This window comes from Neohortaea acidophila (assembly GCF_010093505.1).
Source record: "Neohortaea acidophila strain CBS 113389 unplaced genomic scaffold BDY17scaffold_7, whole genome shotgun sequence".
Classification (NCBI taxonomy): domain Eukaryota; kingdom Fungi; phylum Ascomycota; class Dothideomycetes; order Mycosphaerellales; family Teratosphaeriaceae; genus Neohortaea; species Neohortaea acidophila.
This window is the reverse complement of record NW_022985516.1, coordinates 913642-936912: the sequence shown is the minus strand read 5'-3', so window position 1 is coordinate 936912 and position 23271 is coordinate 913642. Positions and strand designations below refer to the sequence as shown.

The 23271-nt window shown below is 55.5% G+C and overlaps 10 protein-coding genes and 1 non-coding gene across 11 annotated transcripts; 6 read left to right on the top strand and 5 right to left on the bottom strand.

Moving 5' to 3' along the window:
• Positions 1-32: 32 nt before the first annotated feature.
• Positions 33-2329, bottom strand: BDY17DRAFT_300069 (uncharacterized protein). Its single transcript, XM_033734000.1, has 4 exons — positions 2220-2329; positions 2101-2165; positions 1075-2046; positions 33-1022 (listed from the first exon to the last, which is right to left on the bottom strand). The coding sequence occupies exons 1-4, from the start codon at positions 2269-2271 to the stop codon at positions 165-167; spliced, it is 1947 nt and encodes a 648-aa protein (XP_033588569.1). The 5' UTR covers positions 2272-2329; the 3' UTR covers positions 33-164.
• A 136-nt stretch (positions 2330-2465) lies between these two features.
• BDY17DRAFT_300067 (putative 40S ribosomal protein) lies at positions 2466-3301 on the top strand. The gene is made up of 4 exons (XM_033733999.1): positions 2466-2578; positions 2636-2763; positions 2846-2948; positions 3009-3301. Exons 1-4 carry the CDS (start codon positions 2556-2558, stop codon positions 3130-3132), a joined length of 378 nt encoding a protein of 125 aa, XP_033588568.1. The 5' UTR covers positions 2466-2555; the 3' UTR covers positions 3133-3301.
• On the bottom strand, positions 3302-4538 carry BDY17DRAFT_300065 (uncharacterized protein). Its single transcript, XM_033733998.1, has 3 exons — positions 4158-4538; positions 3958-4100; positions 3302-3901 (listed from the first exon to the last, which is right to left on the bottom strand). Exons 1-3 carry the CDS (start codon positions 4209-4211, stop codon positions 3628-3630), a joined length of 471 nt encoding a protein of 156 aa, XP_033588567.1. The 5' UTR covers positions 4212-4538; the 3' UTR covers positions 3302-3627.
• Positions 4539-5569: 1031 nt separating this feature from the next.
• On the top strand, positions 5570-5659 carry BDY17DRAFT_t24. Its single transcript has one exon. It is a non-coding gene; the product is annotated as a tRNA-Tyr (tRNA).
• A 2513-nt stretch (positions 5660-8172) lies between these two features.
• On the top strand, positions 8173-9479 carry BDY17DRAFT_282778 (tubulin binding cofactor C-domain-containing protein). Its single transcript, XM_033732072.1, has 2 exons — positions 8173-8379; positions 8429-9479. Exons 1-2 carry the CDS (start codon positions 8307-8309, stop codon positions 9376-9378), a joined length of 1023 nt encoding a protein of 340 aa, XP_033588566.1. The 5' UTR covers positions 8173-8306; the 3' UTR covers positions 9379-9479.
• Positions 9480-9886: 407 nt separating this feature from the next.
• Positions 9887-11099, top strand: BDY17DRAFT_317641 (mitochondrial carrier domain-containing protein; the record flags this gene model as incomplete). Its single annotated transcript, XM_033736121.1, has 6 exons — positions 9887-9945; positions 9996-10065; positions 10119-10154; positions 10205-10337; positions 10393-10482; positions 10534-11099. The coding sequence occupies 6 exons, from the start codon at positions 9887-9889 to the stop codon at positions 11097-11099; spliced, it is 954 nt and encodes a 317-aa protein (XP_033588565.1).
• A 600-nt stretch (positions 11100-11699) lies between these two features.
• Positions 11700-12554, top strand: BDY17DRAFT_175604 (uncharacterized protein). The gene has a single exon (XM_033729851.1). It carries the CDS (start codon positions 11828-11830, stop codon positions 12389-12391), a length of 564 nt encoding a protein of 187 aa, XP_033588564.1. The 5' UTR covers positions 11700-11827; the 3' UTR covers positions 12392-12554.
• A 128-nt stretch (positions 12555-12682) lies between these two features.
• On the bottom strand, positions 12683-14736 carry BDY17DRAFT_325493 (uncharacterized protein; the record flags this gene model as incomplete). The annotated part of the gene is made up of 2 exons (XM_033737372.1): positions 12683-14554; positions 14605-14736. The coding sequence occupies 2 exons, from the start codon at positions 14734-14736 to the stop codon at positions 12683-12685; spliced, it is 2004 nt and encodes a 667-aa protein (XP_033588563.1).
• Positions 14737-15740: 1004 nt separating this feature from the next.
• On the top strand, positions 15741-16202 carry BDY17DRAFT_233243 (SMAD/FHA domain-containing protein; the record flags this gene model as incomplete). The annotated part of the gene is made up of 1 exon (XM_033730251.1): positions 15741-16202. A coding segment is annotated over one exon (462 nt), but the record flags the coding sequence as incomplete, so codon positions are not given.
• A 1015-nt stretch (positions 16203-17217) lies between these two features.
• On the bottom strand, positions 17218-17844 carry BDY17DRAFT_354654 (uncharacterized protein; the record flags this gene model as incomplete). Its single annotated transcript, XM_033738251.1, has 1 exon — positions 17218-17844. Exon 1 carries the CDS (start codon positions 17641-17643, stop codon positions 17218-17220), a length of 426 nt encoding a protein of 141 aa, XP_033588561.1. The 5' UTR covers positions 17644-17844.
• Positions 17845-18057: 213 nt separating this feature from the next.
• On the bottom strand, positions 18058-22700 carry BDY17DRAFT_325490 (uncharacterized protein; the record flags this gene model as incomplete). The annotated part of the gene is made up of 2 exons (XM_033737371.1): positions 18058-18330; positions 18393-22700. 2 exons carry the CDS (start codon positions 22698-22700, stop codon positions 18058-18060), a joined length of 4581 nt encoding a protein of 1526 aa, XP_033588560.1.
• Positions 22701-23271: the final 571 nt, after the last annotated feature.

The window sequence follows — 23271 nt, the reverse complement described above, 5'->3', positions numbered from 1 at the left end:
ACGAACACCGATTGTCAAAACGATTGTTACCGCAGCAGGAACAACGCTTAAGAATGAGTTGCATGGTTATCTGGTATTAGTGCAAAATGAAATACCGCATCACCAACACGCCCATAAAATCACTGCAGTCCGCTCCCTTGAAAATGGAGTCGAGGGAATGCCCTCTACCTGCTTGAAGACCGCCCAAGAGCAAAAGTAATGACAATGACAGCCCCCAAAGCAACCAGCGCACCCGGCAAAAGCAGCTCATTCGGCACGCCTGGGACAAGTTGGTCTTGCTGTTTCGGCTCCTCCTTTGGCATGGATTTGCGCGTGCCGCGAATGATGGTAGGAGGAATTTCCTCCTCCTCTTCCTCCTCCTCGCGTCGCTTGCGAGACTTAACCAGGCTCTCCGGAGGCGTTGGCGGGACATTAACCGGCTTGGCCTCCGTGACAGGGGGAAGAATAGCCTTCTCCGGGTCGTGGACGAAGAGGTCGACCTTTCCTTTATGCGCTTGTCTTGCCAGAACGATGGCTTCAAACAAATCGTGGTCGGTGGTGATGGAGACCGTATCGCCGTCATTGTCCAGATAGCTGAGGGCAAAGCCGGTGTGGCTCATCTTGCCGTCTTCGACCGTTGGAGTACCACCCAGACCAGTGACTTCGCTGCCGAGCTTCTCCGCCACCACCGCAACAAAATCAGCCAGGCCAGCGGAAGCCGTGACGGCGAGGCGATGCACTCGGCCAGCAGGCGATTTGAATTTGAAGGTGAATGGAACCTCCTCCGATGCGCCCACAAATGCTGAGGCTTCCTCCAGCTCCAGGCCATGCATGGAAGCGGAGTCACCAGGCATGACACTATCGAGTCTCTCCGTCCCCGGTCGTTGCATGTCGGGAGAGATCATGCCAGAACGATGGTCTGGAGTATGCGGCATATGGCTGCCTTCGCCTGACAATGCGGACTCGGTGTCGCCGTGGTCCATGGACATCCAGAATTTATTCCATGCGGGGCCCTCGCTGTCGCCCGTCGACATGCTGTTGATCTGAATGATTGTCAGCAGGTTGAACAGTGTGCGTGGAAAGCAAGGGACTTACCTGGTCAAGAGTGGCATAAGTCAATTTGAGCACATCTACCATTCCCACAATCTCGTCATTGCCTTTGTTCATGACGGGAAGGTTCAAGTAGTGGCCGTCGTGCATCTTTCGCAGAGCCTGCTGGATGCTCATATCCAGTGGAGCAAAATCGGGATGCGGCGTCATGACACGGATGACGCTGCAGTTGGCTGGGTCAAGACCAGCAGCAATCACACGAAGAACCACGTCCTTTGACGTGAAGATACCGGTGATCTGGCCTTGATCCTGGACCAAGACTGCGGTTGTATGATTTTCCTTCATCAGCTGAGCGGCTTCCTTGACACTCGTCCGCACCGAGACGGTCGTTGGCGGCAAGCCGTTGAGGACGGATTCGAGCGTTGGACCAGACATCCTCTGGCGGACTGCCTCGACGTATTGGATGATCTGCTGGGGCTGGCTCGAGCCAAGCTCAGCCTGGACACCCTCCAAAGCATCGTACAGCTTCTTCGACGAGCTGTACGCGCGTTCCAACTTCTCCATCGCGTCGTAGAAACACTTTGTAATGTCCAGGATGCCAGAAATGTCATGATTCTCATCCATCACGGGCAAATGTCGGAAGCCCTTCCTCACCATCAAGTCGAGTGCATCTGTCGCACTGGTGTCCGTCTTTGCGCACAGCGGGTTCTTGGTCATGATCTCGGCGATGGTGACGCTGTTTGCCTTAAGACCTGCCCCGACCACTCGGAAAGCAAGATCTTTTGCGGTAAAGATACCAGCGATACGGTCATCGTCGTCGGTCACAAGTACGCAGTCCTCTCTCTTAGCAGCCATCAACTGGGCCGCTTCCGTCACGGTGGTGTTTGGCTTGATTTGCAATGCTTCTTTCGGTCGGAGGGCGAGGACGGTGCCAGGGGCCACCTTCCGCCCTTGTCGAGCCTTGCCGGCTCCGGCACGTTTCTTGTCGAGATCTTTGGAGATCTTGTTGCGGATGGCCTTGTTGGAGAGTCAGCCTCGCTTCATACTTAGAAGACTGCAGGACACACTCACTTCATCTCGCTTCGACTGCTTCGCTCTGCTTGCACTGTAAGACGTAGACGCTTCGCTGGGTGCGCCTCCTTCAAACTTAGGACGGGGTAGATGGCTGGACGGGCTGTCGGAGTACCCACCCTGTGTTCTGCTCTTGGGCGTGCTGCGGTAGGTACCGCCGGCAGCAGACATGTTGACGTTGATTCCGGGGTTTCGAGACGTTTGAGTGGATTGCCTTACTCTCGGCCGGATAGGTTGTTGTGTAACTTCCCCGGATGGTGTAAACACAGCCACGGGAGGAACCGGTCGGGATTAGTCAGCTACCGCCGGAATAGTAATTCTTGGCAACGGGAATTCCGCCCACATTCGACAAATTGAGATCGCGACTTCACAGAACACCGACGTCCACGCTACACGATCGTACAACCCATCAGCAAGCCCCAGAGACTTGCTGAACATCATCCAATCTCGCAAATATGGTCAAGAAGCGAGCGTCGAAGTATGCAACCGCGCAGCCTTCCCCAAAACCGCCGAGCGAAGACTAACGATTGAAAAGCGGACGCAACAAGAAGGGCCGTGGCCACGTCAAGCCGATCAGATGCTCCAACTGCTCGCGATGCACACCCAAAGATAAGGCGATCAAGAGATTCACGATCAGGAACATGGTCGAATCCGCAGCCATCCGTACGTGCGAACCCTGGCGATGAATGGGGTTGGGGAAGAGCGGGAAACAGTCGAATGGTTTACTGACTGGCTGGCTCTTCAGGTGATATCTCCGACGCCTCCGTCTTCGCCGAATACTCCGTCCCCAAGATGTACTTGAAGTTGCAGTACTGCGTCTCGTGCGCGATCCACGGAAAGATTGTTCGGTGAGTGGAAGCTGTTTGGGTGGTGTTGGCGCTTGTGGATGGTTCTAACGTGGTACGCAGTGTCCGCTCGCGCGAAGGTCGCCGCAACCGCGCTCCCCCTCCCCGAGTGAGGTACAACAAGGACGGCAAGAAGGTGAACCCACAGCAAGCAGCCGCACAAGCCGCTGGAGGTGCGGCCAGATAAAAGGTGGAAGAAGCATGGTTGGGGAGCCAAGGCTGACGGTCATCCGAACACATCATTGCATCGAATTCCGAGCGGAGGTGGGAAGGAGGGTGGCCTGGCTGTGTTGCAATTGAACAATCAGCCCAGCTTTGTCAAGACGTAGGAGAGATTCTAATCAAAGAGCACTTTCAGTCCACTGTCATCCTTCATCTCCTACGGCGCCCATACAGCGAGGTTTTCTGGCATTGCTGTTGACGAACAAGCAGAGCCAGTGCAGTCAGCCGAAGTTGGAGCTTCTCATCCTAGACATGCTTCGCGCCTGGCTTCATCCATTGTAGGATCTTCAGATCATCTCAAGAAGGCCAATTACAGTCTTGACGCATCACAATCGTAAGGTCCATGTCGACGTCTCCTTGTCGAATGCGAAGGCAGCGCACCTTGGGGTCTCAATTTCGGCGAAGTCACAAACACGAGTAGCCCTGAACTCCTGCACATCATGCTTCGCTTTTCACCTCCTCAAACTTCATCCTCTCGCCTGGTCTCGGCCGCTACGACTTCGTTTTCCTCTTCACCTTCATCTTCATCTTCCTCCTCCTCTTCGTCCCCAGCATACCCTCCCAGCTCCGCATAATCCGCCTCTGCCCATTGCAGTACACGACGAGCATCGTCAAGCAGTTCCGCTTCCGCTTCGCCCGGGAATGCCGCGTTGCGTGCCTCCTGGCCTGGAGTTGTCGCGATTCCATGTGCGATTTCGGCCAGACGGACACATTCTTGCGCCCACTCGACGTACCTACGCCACCTACCGTTAGATCATTCAACAAAGTGGAGGTTCGCACCCAAGCTTACCCATCATCCGAAGAGCAGGCAAGGGTCATGCAAGCTCGTATACGAATCAAGAGCGGGATGTTGGCATACGTCACGAGCATACGAGCGATGGAGTCTCCTTCGGCCTTGTCCTCTTCTGAGTCGCTTTCGTGGTACTCCATCATCTATATGCGAAGCAGTCAGCACCGTGGTTTCCAGTTGTGGACAATGCTAAGACGGACCGTGAACATGAGCTCGTAGTACATGCGCATTTCGTTGCTCTGAGACTCCGCCATGATGAGGTGGAAGGTGTTCGCAACTGAAGAGATGCGTAAACACTCGGCAAGGTATGCGGAAGCTACAGGAAGAAGTGTCGACGGTGTGTGCGCCTTATAGCCCTTTGCATTCGATGTGTGTCGCCGAAAGCAAAGTCAAAAGCGAAAAAGCTGCGGGTGCTTGGTTGTCGTTTGCAGGCCTGCCTGGCCCGCGTGTGCTTGGTCGGCGTTTGTATGTTGCACGGCTTCGATTAGGCGAAAGCTTGTCAGTCGAGTTGGGCGAGTAACAGTTTCAATCACGGCAACTTCGCCGCCTGCCGTGCGCGCTTATCCTTCTTTCTTTTCAGATCGCACTGGCCTAGGGGAGAACTTGGAGGCCGGCAATACCTCAGTTACGGTGTTGTCTTGAAGCAATAGCACCACGACAACCTGACTTGATCGATTGTAGGATCCTCACAGGCGGCTGGGCCGGCTCTCCTTTCGTCGGTCGTGGTTAGAGGCATCATATCGGCCTCCGGGTAAGTCTCAGCGGCAAGTTGTGTAACCACGGCAGAGCGACAGGCCTGGAAATGATGCTGGGGGGAGACCATTAGCCAGAGACTTAAGTTGTAGTGTCGAGGGGGAAGTGAGATGTCACTACAGAGTAGAAGTACTGGAAGTGCAGCTGCACTTCCTGGGGAATGGGCCCTCCGCATCCTGAAAGTCTCATGTGTTCAGGCCCTGTGAGGATCCTACAATCGATCAAGTCAGGTTGTCGTGGTGCTATTGCTTCAAGACAACACCGTAACTGAGGTATTGCCGGCCTCCCAAGGCCGTTGAAAGTGAGTGTGTGGATGTTCCTGCGACCATGAAGATTGGCACGGGGTCGGGATTGCGGTGCTGGGAGACGGAGAGGCTGTCAAGTCCCAAGCGACTACAGCATTGACGTCGCGAGCGAATACTGGAATGAACCTTCAGGGTGCACTTTCGGAGCTCGTCACACACGAATCGGAATCCACCGGCGAGGAAGTGAACGTAGGTGGAAGAACAGATGAGAAGGGGTTGAGCGTGCTGCTTGCAGCGTAGACAATGCGGTATCGATAGTTTTTTCTTTCATCGAGTTGAGGAGCTTTCAATCAGACGGGTGCTCGCTCATTGTCATCGTTGCAGAGCGTCAATCTCACATATATCGTCACAAGCAGACAATTTTAGATCGATGACATCCTCAGGGAGGTGATGTATTTGCGGAACTGGGGATTAGAGTTTGGCTAGGCTCGCTTCCGAAACCTAAATCTCTCCACACATGCCTATTTGGGCGAGCACGTGCATGACCCGTATATATTGAAAATTTGCTCTGGATCCTTCAAATCAATTGGCTAAGCTGCGAAACTTCGTGGACACTCTCCTTAGCTCAGTTGGAAGAGCGCAAGACTGTAATTGGCCTTCTCAGGATCATCTTGAGGTCCCTGGTTCGAGCCCGGGAGGGGAGAGCAACTTCCAATCTTTTTGCTTCTTGGTGGGTGATATGGAGAGTTTTCCCAGATTTGACGACTCTGCCCCACTCTTCCCTCACTCTGGCGATTTATCAATGCAATTTTTGATTTTTAGGACCAATTTTCGATGCTCTGCGGATTTTTGAAGTGAATTTGCGGAGGTATACTACCCTCGCCCGAGAAAGCGGTAATATGCAACGATGCACCGTTTAATATCAAAGCAGAGACGACGAAAGGACCACTTCTATCATACACATGCATATTCTACAACGTTACAAGTCGTATTGTTGTCTTTCCAACGTTCGTCGCGTCAAAGTGTCTCGGCGATGGAGATGCCCTTTTCGGCGAAGCTTTCCACGATGAGTTGTCGCCGGCGTCGCCTAAAAGCATACAAAAACTTCCGTAGTACAACAATCAAGTCGAAAGTCGTCAAATGAGACGTATTTTGATGTTGTGCACTTGGTGAAAAATGCCGATTCTCCGTGGTAGGTTGCCCATACGTCCACCGCGCCAAGACAAGGCTGCGAAAGTCAATGTCCCGATGCTGGTCGAAGTCAACCGCACGAGAACATCCGCACGCCTTCAAGAATTGCGGGGGTGTAACTTATGAGGGCAGAGGTGTAATTGGCGACGTGGAGAGATGTATCTGCGTGACTTTTGTTGCGCGTGAGGTCGATTTCAACGGTGCACGCCCACTTCGGGCTCGAGTTTGCGTAGCCGAAGGAAAGAGCGCATGATCGAGTCACTGCATCGAGACAATATTCCTTCGCTTCATACCTACAACAGATCATTCTGTTTCGATGATCCCAATATCACTCCATGTTACAATTTCTCGATTTTCTCCCAATCCCAGGCGTCCGAACTCACTCCCTGCATCCCAAAAGTCCGCTTCCCAATTCCCAACACTTGACCGAGTCACCACACTGCAACTTCATATCTCCGCTACATATCCACAACCTCTCACGCCATTCCTCTGATCCCGATTCCGTCCCGTGCAACTAATGTCTCCGTCTTCCCAACTTCATCATCCCCAACCCCTCCCCACGCCCCCAAACACCGCTCCCCAATGCCCAATTCCCGAATCCAGAAACCATCCTAAGCACAACACATATGTCTTCCTAATTCCAGCAGACCGACGGTGCATACAAGGCGGCAAAAGAGTGGCGATCAATCGTCGTGCTGAAAATAGTACCCCATCCTTCCCACGGCTCTCTGGCGGCTGGATGGCGATGTATATACATGTGTGTGTTATTGCTTGGAGGGGTCGGGATGTTGCACAAAGGTTTCGACCTTGGTTTGATTCGAGCCTTTGGACGCTGCGGTCGTGTATGTTCGATATGAATCGTTGGGATGAGAGATGTCTTTGCTCGTGCTGATGATAATATATTGACATAAGCTCCCATATCGAGAAATCCCGCAAACAAGCCCGAGCCGCCCGTCAAGATCCAAGTCGAAGAACGTCGAACCAAGGCTGGACGATGGACATCGCCGAGGCCTGGGAAGAGTACGAGGGCCACTGGAGAGAGGAATGGGAGGATGATTGGGATGTTTACTGGGAAGAGGCTTGGGAGAATGACTTGGAAGACGACTGGAACGACGACTGGGAGGACAACGAGGACGAGGAATCTCATGGGGTGTGGGGAGCAGCAGACTGGAAGTGGGTGAGGAAGATGAGGAAGCGCCGAATGTATGACACTCCTACCTGAGCGTAGTGACCGACGTACGCATGCAAGACTGGCAAATGAAGCAAGCAGACCTTGATTTGGGGGTAAAGCCTCGTTCTCGACCAGTGCTCAGTGTCCACACCAGCCCTGAGTAACAAAGCCGTCCAGTGACCACGTAGATGCCATTGTCAGACTCGGAAGCCCCTGGAGAAAGAAGGTAACAAGCCTCATCCGCTCGTCATCATTGTGAGCCGAGACACTCGATCAATCGCACGAGCAGTCTTGTGGAAGCACTCATTTCTCTAGACGGCCTTCAAAACAAGGCATGGTAGTTCCGCAGGAATGCGAGGCGTCCAAAACTGCATCACAAGGCTGCATGTGCTGGTAACATAGGAGAAGTCGCAGGTGAAACATGGAACGAAAGAATGCGAGTCGTCACGAGAAGCAAGCTCTGAAGGAACAGTGCAATCACACGACCAGTGTTGTGAAATGGGGAACATACGTACTTAGTACCACTCACCGGGTTCATGTTCTCGATCGTGTACGATGTATCGCGCAGCCTACTCTTGCGTTCGACCGGATTTCCAGACCGGATTGGTGCAGGCAGGCGCTCGAGACCTGGCGATCGAGCCGGTGAACTACGCACGAGCGTGGGATTAATATGCACATGGCCGTTCTGGCTAGACGATGAGTTGCACGACCGCATCATTGTGGACGAGCTCGCAGATTCGTGCCACGAGCAGTGGAGTGGGGTGGTTTGGCCGGATGATTGCATGGGGAAGAGCGTGCATGTAGAGTGAAGTCGAGGCATTTCGGGCTCGATCGTAAGGGTATAAAGTGATGCATCTTTCCTCAAATCAATCTTCTCCCCTTCAGTGAAGAAAGAAGGTCGGATTCTCAAGCTGTGGAGGAAAAGACTTCGAAGCGCTAACGACCGCGACATTTCCACCAGCCAATTCCACGAATCACAACCACCTACGATGGGCGAGGAGACAACGACAAGTGATATGACGGCGGAGGACTTTTTGCAGTATTTTCGGGTGGAACTGACAGGTAGGATCAAGCACCTCAAGACCGCATCACATTTACTAACTTCCTGCAGACATTGAACAACATATCAAAACCCTCTCCAGCCTCAGCACGGAAAATGGAGAGCGAGCGGACGCAGTCAACAAGATTCAAGGACACATCGCCGCCCTCTCCGACAAGGTGCGCGATGCCGGAGTGTATGTGCCGGCGCGTGATGTGCGAATCTACAGCGATGCGATCAAAGGGCTTCAGGAAATGTTAAAGGATACACTGGAGTCCTTGGTCCCGAAGAAGAAGTTTTCCTTCAAGTCGGGATCTGCGCTGGGGGCGAGGAAGGACGCGGGGAGTGCTTCGACAGCAGAGGCATCAAGTTCACAGCCAAAACCGCAACATCGGCGGCCATCTCTCCACCAAGGAGCAACGAGTCTAGACGGCCACACGCGGCAATACATCATCGTGCCCTCGCCGGACCCAGGAGCGGTCGGGTCAAGCACCATGGCCAACATCCAAATCTGCGTGGTCAACATGCGTCCGGCGGGCATGCGCACATTTCCCCTCGCCAGCCTAACGCTGAAATCCATCCGCAAGTCGCTCGTCATCTGCAGCGAAGTCCAGGGGCCCATCCATCTCACCAACATCACCAATGCCATCATCGTTGTCGGCAGCCGGCAGTTTCGCATGCACGACAGCCGGGACTGCGATGTCTATCTACATACAGCAAGCCGGCCAATCATCGAGCATTGCTCGGGCATTCGATTCGCGCCGTTGCCGCAGCAGTACCTGACGGAGAGCATGACAGAGGGCGGTGGAAATCAAGATCAATGGCAGCACGTGGATGACTTCAATTGGCATCAAATTGAAGCGAGTCCGAACTGGAGCGTGCTGGAAGAAGGGGAGAGGGTGAAGGAGGAGGTGTGGGAGGGAATTGTGCCCACCAAACCAGGACTCGGGGCAGAAGATGTGTTGAAGATGGTTGGATTGGACTTGTCAGACGAGCCGTATCACGAACCCACCTCAAGTTAGACATGCGTCGTTCGTACGAGTACTCTCTCGGAGCCGAGCAGCACACAATGTGGATCATGCAAGGCGTCGATGATGAATTAGTAGGCTGCATCATCAACCAGACTAGCCTGCGCTGCCTCGGCCGTTCCCAATTCCGAGTGATGGGCCCGGGCGATCGGACCGAAAATGGAAGGTAAGGTCGATTATTGGAATTGGGGAAAGAGCGACGCAAAAGCTTCCCATTTCCTCCCTCCCGCTGGATGATGCGTCGTGTCTTTGTCTCTACATCTCCTCTGCATTGAACATCCTCGCCGTCCATCCTCCGGATCCCTCCATCGCCTCCCACACCCCGTCCTCCCCCCTCCGCCACCCGATCTTCGCTATCTGATCCCAAGATTTGCCCGCCAAGCCAAGCTCGAGCTGGCAAAAGTGTGCTCGCATCTCCCTTCGCCGCCACACCGCGTGCATGTCCGCACCACCAGGACACGCCAGCGACGTCGACTCCCTTCTGGCCCACTCGGGCAAATCTATGGCCGCGAACGAGCGGGTACTAGCAGCGGCGCAGCAGTTTGAGGAGGACGAATACGAGTGCGTCGTGTCTGGGCCGCTACACCACCACCCTCCGCTAACACCATCAGATATGAGTCCCTACCACCGAACTTCTCGCTGGCAGCGAATATGGTTGCCGGCGCCTTTGCCGGGATTGCGGTATGTTGAGGGAGAGGCACCGGAAGAGCGAGCGATGGACTGACTTGCAACAGGAACACTCCGTCATGTATCCCATCGACCTCCTCAAAGTATGTCCAGCACTCCCAGCCAGTCCTCATCCGCCTAACACCTCCCCCAGACTCGCATGCAAGTCGTCAATCCCACCCCCGCAGCAATCTACAGTGGCATCGGCAATGCGATAGCAACAATATCAAGAGTGGAAGGATACGCCTCGTTGTGGCGCGGTTTGTCGAGTGTGGTGGTAGGAGCAGGTATGCGGCGAACACACCACACCCTCTGCGCGTGGCTCTAACATCACATCCCCAGGCCCCGCACACGCCGTCTACTTTGCGACCTACGAAGTGGTGAAGCAAGCAATGGGTGGTAATGCATCAGGGCATCATCCCGTGGCAGCAGGTAGGCCTCCCTCGCCCCCATTACATCACCACCACTGACCACCCCCCACAGCAACGAGCGGCGCCTGCGCAACCATCGCCAGCGACGCCTTCATGAACCCCTTCGACGTCATCAAACAACGCATGCAAATCCACGGTTCCACCTCGCGCTCCCTCCTCGACTGCGCCACGACCGTCTGGCGAAACGAAGGCCTCCGCGCCTTCTACATCTCCTACCCCACCACCCTCGCCATGACCGTCCCCTTCACCGCCCTGCAATTCACCGCCTACGAATCCATGACGAAAGTCATGCAGCGCCGGCGCCGCCCGGGCTACGATCCCCTCGTGCACTGCACAGCAGGCGGTCTAGCAGGCGGATTCGCCGCCGCGGCGACCACACCTCTCGACGTGATCAAGACGCTGCTGCAAACGCGTGGCACATCGTCCGAGGCCGAGATTCGGAATGCGAGGGGCTTGATGGCCGCGGCGGGCATCATTTGGCGAAGAGGCGGGATGGCGGGGTTTTTCCGGGGCATGAACGCTCGGGTGGTGACGGCGGCGCCGAGCACGGCGATTTGTTGGTCGGCGTACGAGGTCGCCAAGGCTTATTTCATTCGCATCGAGGACGAGAAGTCATAGTCTGGCGGCAGACGTTCCACGATCCCTTGTTCTCTTGCTTGCGTGCCTCTTTCAGACGTGGTGCGCGATGATGGGTTGTCATGACATGTTGGACTCCATCCCTTCACACGGCACATGGGCTCTCCGAAGCTAACGCAACGATCCTGATTGTTACTGGCAATGGACTATGACTGGTGAGGAAGATGGACGCCCGGATCCAGGATCTGGACTCATGACGGAGCATTGTCACTGGCTTCTTTGCAACGCCGATTCGCAACTTGTCGGCTGTTGGGGAATCTGAAAGGAAAGCAAGATAACCGTAGGACCTTTGTCTTGTGCTCGAGGACAAAACGATGTCGATTTTGTATATCAAACATTCCAGGAACGACCCTTTTCAACAGTACCATCCCATTCCTCGTACATCTCCAGGGTAAAGGTGAGGGTCGAAACTTGGGAAGTAAACCGGAAAGATGCACACCTCCCACCCTTGTCATAGTCTACTCTTACGAGACAGGCCCCGACAACCTATGAAAACGCGCCTACATCAGCGACAAGGCTTCATAACCAGTCGATAGACCCTTGCAAGCCCCCAGACTTCACGAGGCTGGCCACGAGAGTAAAGAGTCGAGAATTGGGAAGTAAACCAACTTCCAGCTTCCAGAAACGATGCAAACCTCCCACTACCCTTGTCGTATCCTGGTTCTACGAGACAGGCCCCGACAGCCTATGAACACCCACCCACATCAGCGATGAGAATCTCCCGACCACTCGATAAGCGCCGGTGTGGAAGCGGACAGACTAAGGCTGCATACAGGTACGAGGGTGGAGGAGTGGAAAGGAAGCCAGATCTCGTTTTCCAAAAACGATGCACACCTCCCACCCTTGTCGATATGCTATTTTTACCGACGATAGACCTCACCGACCCCTGGAGATGCGCTAGGAGCGGCAACAAGGTCTTACGACTAGTCGCTAGATGCATATATCCCTGCCGACCCGGACAAAACAAGGCTGCACACCAGAGTCGAGAATTGGGAAGCAGGCCAGATTTTCAGAAAACGATGCACACCTCCCAACCCTGGTCGTGTTCTATTTTTGCCAGACAGGCCTTGACGACCTATAAATACGCGCTTACATCACGGACAAGAACTCATATCCAGACGATAAGCGCCGGTGTGGGAGTAGACGAAACAAAAGCGGCACATGTAACGGCCCCTGCAGCTAAGCGCCCAGCGGCTCCTTCCTATTTAGGCAACTCTGGACTGCTTGCTGGTTGCTGGGAGTCCACCGCCTACTTTTCGATTCTGCAGTGTTGACCTCTTTCATGTTGAACGGTTTCTGGAAGAACTTGTAGAAACGATTCGAGGTTTTCGAAGAAATGGAATTGGCTGTTCATGCTTCTGTTTCCGGGCACGGAGTACTCATTACTTTCTACCTCCGATTTCCGGTCCCTCCCAGCGTCCGTTCTTAAGCTTCTTGCCTCTTCTTCCCAGCTTTTCCTTTCGAGTTTCGGATCCCCTGTCCCGACTACCTTGCCTGAATAAATTTTGAATACCTTGTCCTAATCCCCCTTTCGAATGTTTTCTCGGTACTCCATTTCACCACCTTCATCCCGCGGCCCCGGATATGCGCCGAGACCCGATCTTAGCCAACGGCGTCACAGGTCCGCTCGAGAGACACAGAGATTCAGATACCGATGCATGCGTGAGTGCAGCCTTGTCTGATTCCGCACCCCTTGCAGACGTGGGTACAGCCGGGTCAGAGAATGCGCGACGCCCTTCCAACCACTGCACTTTTGCACTCCCCCGATGACAACTGCGAGAGGATGGCGAAGGCAGCCGGGGCAGTGTTGGGAGCGCTTTGTCGAATTGCGGCGGGGCTTTTTCCAGATTCTTGCTCGTTAATCTCGGTCCGGGGTTTGTTGTTGGCGGTGAGAACGTATTGTGCCGTACGGTGGGCACAGAGGAAGCACTGCGAGTCCGGGGAGTCTTTTCGAATTCCACGGTCGCTATGCCGAGGCCGGCGTGCATTCTGACGACGGAAGCAACGAGTCCACTCTCGGTGCTGCAGTCGTGAATCTCAGGAAGGGTTAGATTTGGCGCGAGTGGACTCTGCTCGTTGGCGGGAGCTGTGTGAGTAATGGCTTGTGGCTGCACAGAGCTTCTGGCCAATTGCTCCAGATGCCCGATCCGTACATCTTTCTCGGCAAGTGCTCGTTTGAGGCCTCGTATTTGAAGTAGAAGTGGATGGTGGGAGTCCCGACTAGGACTCGTGTCCGAGCATACGATGTCGTTCCTTGCCTGTGTAGTGTTCCCGCTGCCGCATTGCTCCACTACATCGTCATCTCCAATTTTCGGGTGAGGGAGTATCATCTGCTCGTGGAGATACTCAAGCTCCCGGGCCAGGGTGCGCTCGCGTCGAGACGACAATCGCAGCTTCTCGCACACTGCGTGGAAGCCTTCTAGCAAGTCGATGCGCTCATTGTTCGACTCCACCAGACGTGCTTCCAGGCTTGCGATGGTGTTTCTCATGGCTTGTTCTTTGCGTTTGGAAATTTGAAGGATTCTCTGCAATCCTGCTTGCTCTCGACCACATCCATCGAAGAGATCTTGTGGACTGCTCTCTGATCCATCCTGATGCTCGACATGCGCCTGTTCCTTGAGCGATGACAACGGAAGACCTGGTGAGCCTCGAAGCATCGATGTTCGAAGACGGAGGTGCGCATTGCCGCTTTGCGCAGTGTGGTCGGGAGCCGAGTCTTGCCGACGCTCCAAAAGCGCAATGTACACTGCGTGCGACGCAATCTCTTTCTCATGCGCTCGTTTCAGACTGCGGATATGGGCTTCATGTGATGTGCGGAGGGCTGAAAGTTGCTGCTCCAGCTCCGACCTCATTGGTTGCAGCGACTTTTGGTCAGGAAATGTTGCATCTGAATTGTTCGAGGCTGCAGACGATGTGGATGTAACCGTGCTGCAACTGTGAGACGCCGATGCGAGGGTAGAAGCGGTGGAAGAGGTTGGCGTCGTTTCTTTTGCGGTGGATACTGGCGACGGGGTGATTTCGTTGATAGTTTGAGACTCGTCCGGCTCGGCTGATGCAGCTGAGGGTAGATCTGGTTTTGGTTCCGATTTAACGGCAGCCTGGCTGCGCTTCTTGTCCTCTACGGCCATAAGACCCGGCAGTTCTGCGATGTCCATAACGGGAGCTTCGCAAAGAGGTGTCGAAGGAGCAGTATGAGCTCGCGGGCGTTGCAGGGAAGGTGGAAGACCAAACCATGGGCTGGTGGGTGCAGCCAGATAGGCTGACATGGGTGGAGAGCGCAGCACATCATTCATGACTGTCATCAAGCTTGTTGCAGAGCGCACAGCAGCATGTTGAAGTGCAAGTGAGTCGTTCGAGCTGGATGCGTCCTTGCCGGAGGAGTCCGGGCTGTCTCCAAGTAGTAGCGGAGGTGGTCTTCGACGCTTGTGGCCCATTAGCTAGAACTTGAATCAGCATATGATAGATGTACATGATCGGCGCTCCTCACCTTCTCAGCTTGAGCGTAATCCAGTCCTTTGATAGAGATGCATTCGATGGGGATTGGCACGACCTTGCCAGATCGCAGAGCTTCGACGGCATTGCGGCGATCGCCTTTCGTCCAGGTAAAGAATTTGGACATGGCAGTGCCTTCAGCATACAAAGTAAAGCATAGAGATGATCTGCTGCTTAAGAAATGGGAGCGAAACGAGAATAAGGAGGAGCGAACGATTGGGAGACGCCAACAGAGTAGGAAAATCTGCGCGAGCTTGGAGCAGCATAGCTTACGCGACACGCGTGAGCTGTGCGTGAGGTTTACAAAGCCCTTTGATCTTGCTGAAGCACTTTGAAGTGCAGGATGGCGGGGACGGTTGGTGTCCAGCAGCTTACCTTCTGACTGGGATCAAAGCGTCCACGTCGTACATGAGCTTTGCCCAACTCGGCCTCTCAAACACAAGACGAAGAGGCTGAGACGCAACTGCCCGTCTTTGCTGAGCGGATGAACGCAGAAGACATCCTGGCTGTTTCATAATAGCCAACAGGCGCGGCCGAGTCCAATGGCCTCACGATGTTAAGCGCTGAAGCAAGTGAAGTGAATGCAGAGCAGCGAGCTAGCCCCGATTCGGCAGCTTCAAAATTTGGGGGCTGCATTTCGACGACACTTGTTGCGCTTGACAACGCCATCTGGTCGCAAAATCCAGGCTGGATCAGTCAGAAACAATGTCACGATCACCGGATGACCGAACGTCTCGGAGACGGCGTGATCGAGATGACTACTCCGACCGGGAAGTAGACCCGGCGCCACGACCTCGAAAGCGAGAGGCAGACGACAAGTATTCTCGACGTCGAAGTCCCAGGCGTGATGAATCCGACGAAGAGGATCGCCGATACCGACGAGACAAGCGCAGCCGAGAAGAAGACAGGCCTTCCAAAAAGGAGCGACACTACAGCGAACGTTCCAGATCCGACGACCGATCCCATCGCCGCCGGTCAAGATCGCCACCTCCAAAACGACAACACAACGACCGGCCGCGATCTCCACTTGTGCAGGATGTAAAATCCCGCGGCCCGCTTCCATCCCAAGAAGCCTCCTTCCGCGGTGGCGATGACAAGCCGCTCACCAACCCTGACGGCACGCCAATCGTAAAGGAGAAACCCAACTACAAACCCACCGGCCTGCTAGCGAAAGAAGCCAACACCGTCCAAGGCACCAACACCGTCCTCAAATACCACGAGCCCCCGGAAGGACGCAAGCCCCCGCCCAAAGAGCAATGGCGGATGTACGTGTTCAAGCAAAAGGATCTGCTCGACACCGTCTACCTGCACGAACGCAGCGTCTGGCTTATGGGCCGCGATGCCAAGGTGACGGATCTCCTGCTCGAGCACCCGAGTATTTCGAAGCAGCACGCCGTCATTCAGTTCCGGCACATTAACAGCAAGAACGAATTTGGGGACAAGATGAGTCGCGTGAAGCCGTACTTGATTGATTTGGAGAGTGCGAATGGGAGCAAGCTGAATGGGAAGAAGGTGGAGGCGAGTCGGTATGTGGAGTTGGTGGATGGAGATGTCGTGGCTTTTGGGGATAGTGAGAGGGAGTATGTCATGATGCTGCCCCCTGCTAAATAGATTGATGAGAGTATGAGCGATACATTGATACGATTAGCCATCATTCCATGGATTGAATTGTATCGATTGTTCGTCGTCGCGGCACTGATCTGAAACACTTTCATGTAATACTTTCGATGCTCTGCGGGCTCCATGCCGCTCTCTGCTCTCCTGCACGCCACTTTTGCGCTTTGACGGATACAGCACACCTTTGCCCTTTCGATCGGCGCCGTCGTCCCACGGATTGGAGTGCAAGTCGTTTGCCGCATCATTCGATTCAACCAAGTTCTCCAACCCGGGACTCACGAATGAGCTGCTGCTTTCTTCCGCGTCCCATGGGGATGTCTCCAGGTCGTGGGCCTCCCTCATGGAACGGCGCGCACTTTGGGACACATTGACTTGCTCACTGTCGCCACCAACGTCAAGCGGAGTAGCCGAATCCTCTGCCCAAGCAGCCCACTCGTCTTCCTCTCGCCTCTCGTCTTGAAGGGTCGAGGAACGATTGCCATTTCTAGCATCCACCCATGCGCCCCATTCGTCGTCGTCTGTCTGGGCCTGCCGCGATGTTGCAGATGTATGCAAGTTGTCTCGAGATCCGGCCGCACCAACGACAGTCGCAGAATCTTGATCAATGCGGGTCGGAAAAGATCGTCGGTGATCGCATGATGCCGAGGAAGGCCAGCCTACGCTATCTGGAGCGAGTTTCTTCAACAAGGGCTTGTTGGGAGTCGGCATGTCGGACTGCGGCAGTAATTGGTCGAACGGTCTGTTTCCACCAGGTGTGATTGCAATGAGTCCATTGGAAACCAGACACACCCCTCGCACCCTAATGTAAGGTGCTCGGGCTGCTCGCCCCTCCATCACAGACGGAAGCTGTCCACCCCGAAAAGTTGATGCCTAGGCCGCAGCATCGCAACAGCCGCAGGCCACCACCTCAACCAGATACCAGACCCTCATCCCATTCAAATTCATCCTCTCCTCCAAATTCACAAACCCCATTCCAAGAAGGCTCAGATCCTCACCCCCTCCCCAACTGCACCCCCCCAGCAAGCCCGCCCAGCACACCCACCATCTCCCTCTGCCTCCTTATCCTCGCCTCCAACTCCGCAATCTCCTCGACCTGCTCCTCCACCCCGCGCCCCATATCCGGCAACTTCTCGAGCTGCTTCAGCGCCGCGCGGATCTTCGCTTTCACCACCAGCACCTCGTTGGGCAGGTCTTTGGGTTCGAGCGGGGTGAGGTCGGTGTAGAGGGCGCCGAGGGGGTCGGAGGGCGTGGTGGGCGTGGTGGTGGTGGTTGCATTACTGGCGTTGTTGCTGTTGTTGGTTGGGGTGGCGTGGTCGATTCGGGCGAGGAGTTCGTGGATGGTGGGGAGGATGTCGAAGGTTTGGGGCGGGGGGAGGTCGGGGGCGGGCGTAGTGGTGGAGGGTTGTTGTTGGGTCATGGTGATGTTGTGGTGTTTATTGTGGAGATCGCTGGGACGTCTTTGGAGGTGATGTGGTGACCTGAGCGGTTCACATGTTGTGAAGATGGAAGTGGAAGATGTCGTGTGTGCGCGTGCGGCAAGTCGGAAAGTTTGGCTTGCTCGGCTTCACCCAACGCCATCCAACAGCCAGCCTTGCGCAGTACACGTTCTAATTGTCAAATACTTTTACGCTACAATTCAACAAGACCAAACGACTCTATCAACGCTATCGAACCGCTGCAATCATCCTCCATCCAATCGTCGCACATAACCAAAAAGGGGTATAATTACATCGAACAAAGGCCTCAGACGAACAGTCCAACCCCGCCACCACATCAAGCAGCAGTAAGAATCGAACCCTCCAAACAAGTCTCCAAGAAAGAAACGTACGCATCAAACCTCCTCCTCACCCCTCCCCACCAAATCCCGATGAATAGCCTCATCAACATCCACTTCCGCCGGCGCGGCGGGCGGCATCGCCGTCTCCTTCTCCCCAGCATCCTCCGCCTGCGAAGTCTTCGTGGCGTAAAACTGCTCTCGCGCCTTCTGCGCGGCCGACAAACTATCCACGTACGTCTGGAATTTGATATTCTCGCGCAGCAGGTACTCCGATTTCTTCTGCCAATTGGCCAGGGCGCGGTTGAAGTTGGTGTGGCGCTGGGTGAACTAGAAACACCCTCATTAGCAATCATCACAACAATCGGAGGAAAAGAAAGGCAGAAACTCACCGCCAACTCAATCGCCCCCTTCAACTCGTTATGCCGCGCCAGCTCCGCCTCCACATGCCCCACATACGCCGTCAGCGCCTTCAGCTGATCCACCTCCATCAACTGGCTGGCCATCATGCTCTGCGTCGGCGGCTGCCACTCCGCCAAATGCACCTTGTCCGCCGGGAGCCGCGCCTTGCCACTGCCCACGGCATCAAGACTCGTGCGCAGCGACGAGGTCATGCTTTGCTTCGAAATGGTGCCGACGGAGGCGGACGGTTTGTGCTGGCGGTAAGAGATGGGTGGGCCGCTTCCGCTATTGCGCGCTGCTGCAGCGGCAGAAAGAGGGGGAGTCGATGTCCGCTCGATCAGCGCGGGATTAATGACTTGCTCGCTCCATCCGTACTCTACATTGCTGACGCCGCCCGACAGCGGCTCCTTGCTGAGTCGCGCGGACCAGTAATTCGCGGTGCTCATGAACTCGCGCGCAATCTCGAGCGTGCCGACTTGGAACAAGTGCACCGCGCCCGTGGGCAAACTCAGCGCCCACACGTGCGGGCGCGTCTTACTGTACCCGGGCGGCGGGAGGGTGGAGGCGATGGTCTGGCGCAGGACGAAAGAGTCCAGTTGCTCCGCATTCTCCATCCAGTCGCCGCCACCGACTTTTGCGCCGCGGCCGCCGGCTTGGTTCTTACTCAGGGCTTTCCGGCCCATGGAGGCGGCTTTGGTGGTGGAGGTGTGGAACGCAAATAGGGTGAGCTTGCCTTTGCTAATGACGGCGAAGCAATCGACCCAGTTGCGCTCTTTGGCCTTTTTGCCCGGCGTCTCCAGATGGTGCTTGTGCTTTACCAGGCCTTCTTTTGCCCACGGGGCGCCTTCAAGCGTCAGGGCCTCATCATCGAGTAGCGCGCGTGGAACGGACATTGACGCCGAGTCGTTGTCCAATCCTGCATGCTCTTCGCGAATGATGGCTTGCGAGAGGGCGTTTGCGAACCCAATGGAGTGCTTGAAATCAGCAGCAGAAGAGTGCTGGCCGAGGCTGTGCGCGGAGGCAGAAGTAAGAGTCCTGCTCCACATGCTCTGCGCAGGGGAGAAGAGGCTATTTCCATCATCGAAGCTCGTCTTCGAAGAGCTGAGGGTGCTTGCAGAGTAGATTTTGGAGCGCGACAAATTATACTTGCCGAGCGTCATGGATCGCAGTCCCGGTTTGGAACGCGAGGAGGCCGTGTCGGACGCGTTCTTGCTCAGCACGGAATTTGATCGCTTCAGGCCGGTGAGATTGGCGACGGACAAGTTGCGCTCGGTGGTGGGCTGTTCGGCGACAGGACCGCCACGCAGCGGCAGCGGCTCCAGCTTGATGGCGACGAAGAAGGACTTGAGGATGGCCTCGATCTCCGACTCCCAAGCACGCGTGCTTCCGGTCCAAGGTTCTTTGACGAGGGAGCTTGAGCCGGCGGTGCTGTCCGCCGTATCGGAATCCTGCCGGACCGCTGGAGGGCGAGCTGAAAGCTGCTTTTGTTGCATTGGTCGCTCGTCCAGAGACTGACGCCCACTTGCAGCGATGCCTGGAGATCCCGGAGTTTGAGGCACCGAATTACTGGAGATGCTCCACGGGAGTGTAGGCCTGGATGCCAGAGGTGCAGGCCGAACAGTATTGTCAAAAGCATTCGGAGCCGCATCAGCAACCACACGCTTGATAGTCGGGAGCGTATTCTTCACATACGCACTACGCGACATCTTCCCTTCGATATCTGCTAGGTGCAGATCCGTGTTGAGGAGGATGAGGGAGTAACAGATGGTATGGATGACGTCTTGCGCTTTGAACCCGTGAGTCGAATTACACGCACACCATCTCGCAGACAAGGCAGTGATGATTCGATCAAACTGCTGCGTCTCGCCTTTCAGCTCCAGCTTCTCGCAAAGGAGTCGGAGGGCAGCCAGAATGTTGATCCCCGTGAAGTCGAAGAGGTCCATGTACGCAGCCAGCGTTCGTGTGCTGAGAGTATTCCTCTCGCCAAGCCAGGCTGAGGCTTCCGCTTTCGTGACATCTTCCTCGTCGCCCTCGTAGATCTTGCGGGCACGCTCGCGGTACTCGGCACCATCATCGACGAGCTCGGATGAAGCTTTCACAGGCTCGTCCTGTACTTGTACCCCAGGAAGTGGCAAGCTAGTAGCCGAATGATATTGAGAGGATGCCAATGTGGGCGTGTACACTCTCGAAGGGGCAATCGTGCCTGTAGCTGTTTCGATCGTGGGCGACCCTCCGGTCCGCATGCGCGACTGCGATTCCACGACCTTGGAGAGAGAAGTCTGGCCGTCCAGCGGCTGATCTCGCGTCAAGGGCTTAGCAGCCACGCGGTTGGAAGTCTTTGAGTCTGGCCGATCGGAGCCGACCGAGCTAATCACACTCGTTTTGCGCGGGGGAAAAGGCGACTCGACAGGGCTGACTGGGGAGCTGGCGATTCGATTCACGGTGCTTGCCTTGCTTCGAGCGGCAGTCTCTTGACGAGGCGAAGGTGCAATTGGCGATACAGGGCTCATTGAAGCTGCGGACAGATCTTTACTGCTCGGGTTCAGAAGGAAACTCGTCCCAATCGGCGCTAGCGTTTCAGGCGTGCGCTTCTTGACTTTCATCTTGGCCTGCTGACTTTCTCCCTTTTCGATGCTCGTTTTTGGCGGTGGCACCGGAGGAAAGTCGCGGCTACCTAACTTGGGCGTATACCCTGAATGGAAGATGTCGGGATTATCCGAGTCTTCAGTCGTCGACTCCCGAGTTGAGGGCCGTGAGACGCCATTCTTGTTCGGAGCTCCTTTGTCATTGGCAGCCAGGTATGGATCCATGGCTTTGAGCAAACTATCCGCTTGAGAGGTCGCATTTCCATTCGCGTCTTTCAGAAAAGCCAGGGGTAGAGGTGGAGGAGGCGGGGCGTTGGCCAGGGATTTCTTCCGGCGTCGGAACAGAGTTGACGGCCTCTTATTTAGGGAAGAAGGGGAACCAGGTGGCTGGCTTTCTTTTGTCGACTGTGGCGTAGCTGCTATCATTGGCTGAGACTCCGCTGGAGGGTTGTTACGCAGAGCAGGATGGATACTAGAAGCTTGGACTGGGATTTGAGGGAGTTGCGGAGGAGCGGATGGAATGGGTGTGCTGCGCGAAGACGTTCCTCCACCAAACATTCGCCTGAAAAAGCCTGGTCGCTCCCTCACCGAAGGCGGACCATGCTGCGATGTAGAGTTGTACGACGCCGGACTTGGCTGTGCTTTCGAATGCTCTCCCGTCTCCGGCCGGATCGCGTTCTGACGCACAAAATTCGTAGCTTGGGTCCTGACTGCCGGTGAAATTGTCGGGCTGAGAGGACTCTGAGCGCTTGCCATTCGGAGATCGGTATGAGTGGTGACTTTGCGCAACGTCGATCGTTGCGCAGCTTGATCGAGGTACACAGGCCCTCGAGCGGTTGGGTTGTCCTTTCCTCTCGGCCCACCTGCGATCAACGGCTCCGGTGCCACGTCGTACCCGGCATCGTATTTGCTAAATAACGAGGGGACAGGGCGACCGCGGTCGATGACCGAATTGGAGGCATTGAAAACAGCATCGGCGAAGATCTGATCCACGCTCATGGACCTCCTCTTCCAGCGCTTGTTTGCTTTGTCGGCTATCAAGTCGCGGGGGTATTGGAAACGGCCACGATCGGGGGTGTCTGTGGGGATCACAGAATCGATGGGGTTGGCCGTAGGCTTTTGTATGTCTGTACTTGTTCTGCTGTCCCTCCAGTCTTTTGTCGGGCTTGATCTTGCATTTGTCGTGCTGTTTCGCTGGGGATGCGAGCCGCTCAGACTTCGTCTAGCGTGTCTGCGGGTAGGAGAGTCGGGCATTGTGATAGGATTGCCGTCGTTTGACGTCGAGGCAAGGCTCCGTGTCGAGCTCTGTATCGGAAGCGGAGGCGGCTTCTGGGAAAACATGTACTTTGAGGTGTCGAAGAGGGAATCATTGGGCGTGGTGCGCTCGTCGCTTCTCGAAAAACTGTCGAGCGACACCAGCAGGCCGTCCACGACGGAGTCGCGTGTGGTGCTGGACCACGACAAGCCGTGGGAGTGTCGCTGGGTAGGGTCTATCACATTGGGCACACTGGCAGAAGGGCGCAGAGGCCGCTTATCCCGATCTTGCTCCCTGTGTGTCGGCCGGCGACGATTGGTGGGAGTGGAGGGTGGAGAGGGGGAGGCGTGGTGCTTTGAGGAGTTTCGGGGGGCTATGGCGTCCGAGGCGATGCGAGGACTGCCAGGTTGTTGGGAGGAGGATGATGGGCCTGCGACAGGTGCTGCATGGGCGTCCATGTCACTGTGCATGCGCACGTCTGTCACGCCGGCGCATTTAGCAGACGCGGCGCGCGTGGTGGGAGGGAAGATTCCGTGGCGCATGCATCCTCCAGCGCCGAACGGGCAGTTTCAGTTGGCAGGCGTGGCAGGAAGGAAGAAAGGTACCGTTGTTTGTCGCGTATGTAGTTGACGGGGTGGAGATGGCGCACTCCACATATACTCGTGCGGGCGTGTCGAGCGGGCAAGACAATCTTCCAGGGCGGAGGGGTCGCGTCGCGAATGGAAGATCAGGGGAAAGGCAGACTAGCGAAGCTTAATTGATGAGGGGAGCTCCGCCGCCACCACCTCTTCAAGCAAAGATATGGCCAGGTCGATGGGATACAATTGTGTCGCAGTTTCACGACGATCATCCAATCTTCACCATACAATAAACAATACTCGACTCGTCTCATGGCCCCCGCACAGAAACTCCTGAATCTCCACGCGAGCCATTGACATTTGTCCGAGTGGCAGACGCCTCCACGAATCAGCTGGCAGGAAGCGCATCCACCCCTTGTCAAACCCATATTCGACACAGAGTGCTGCGAAG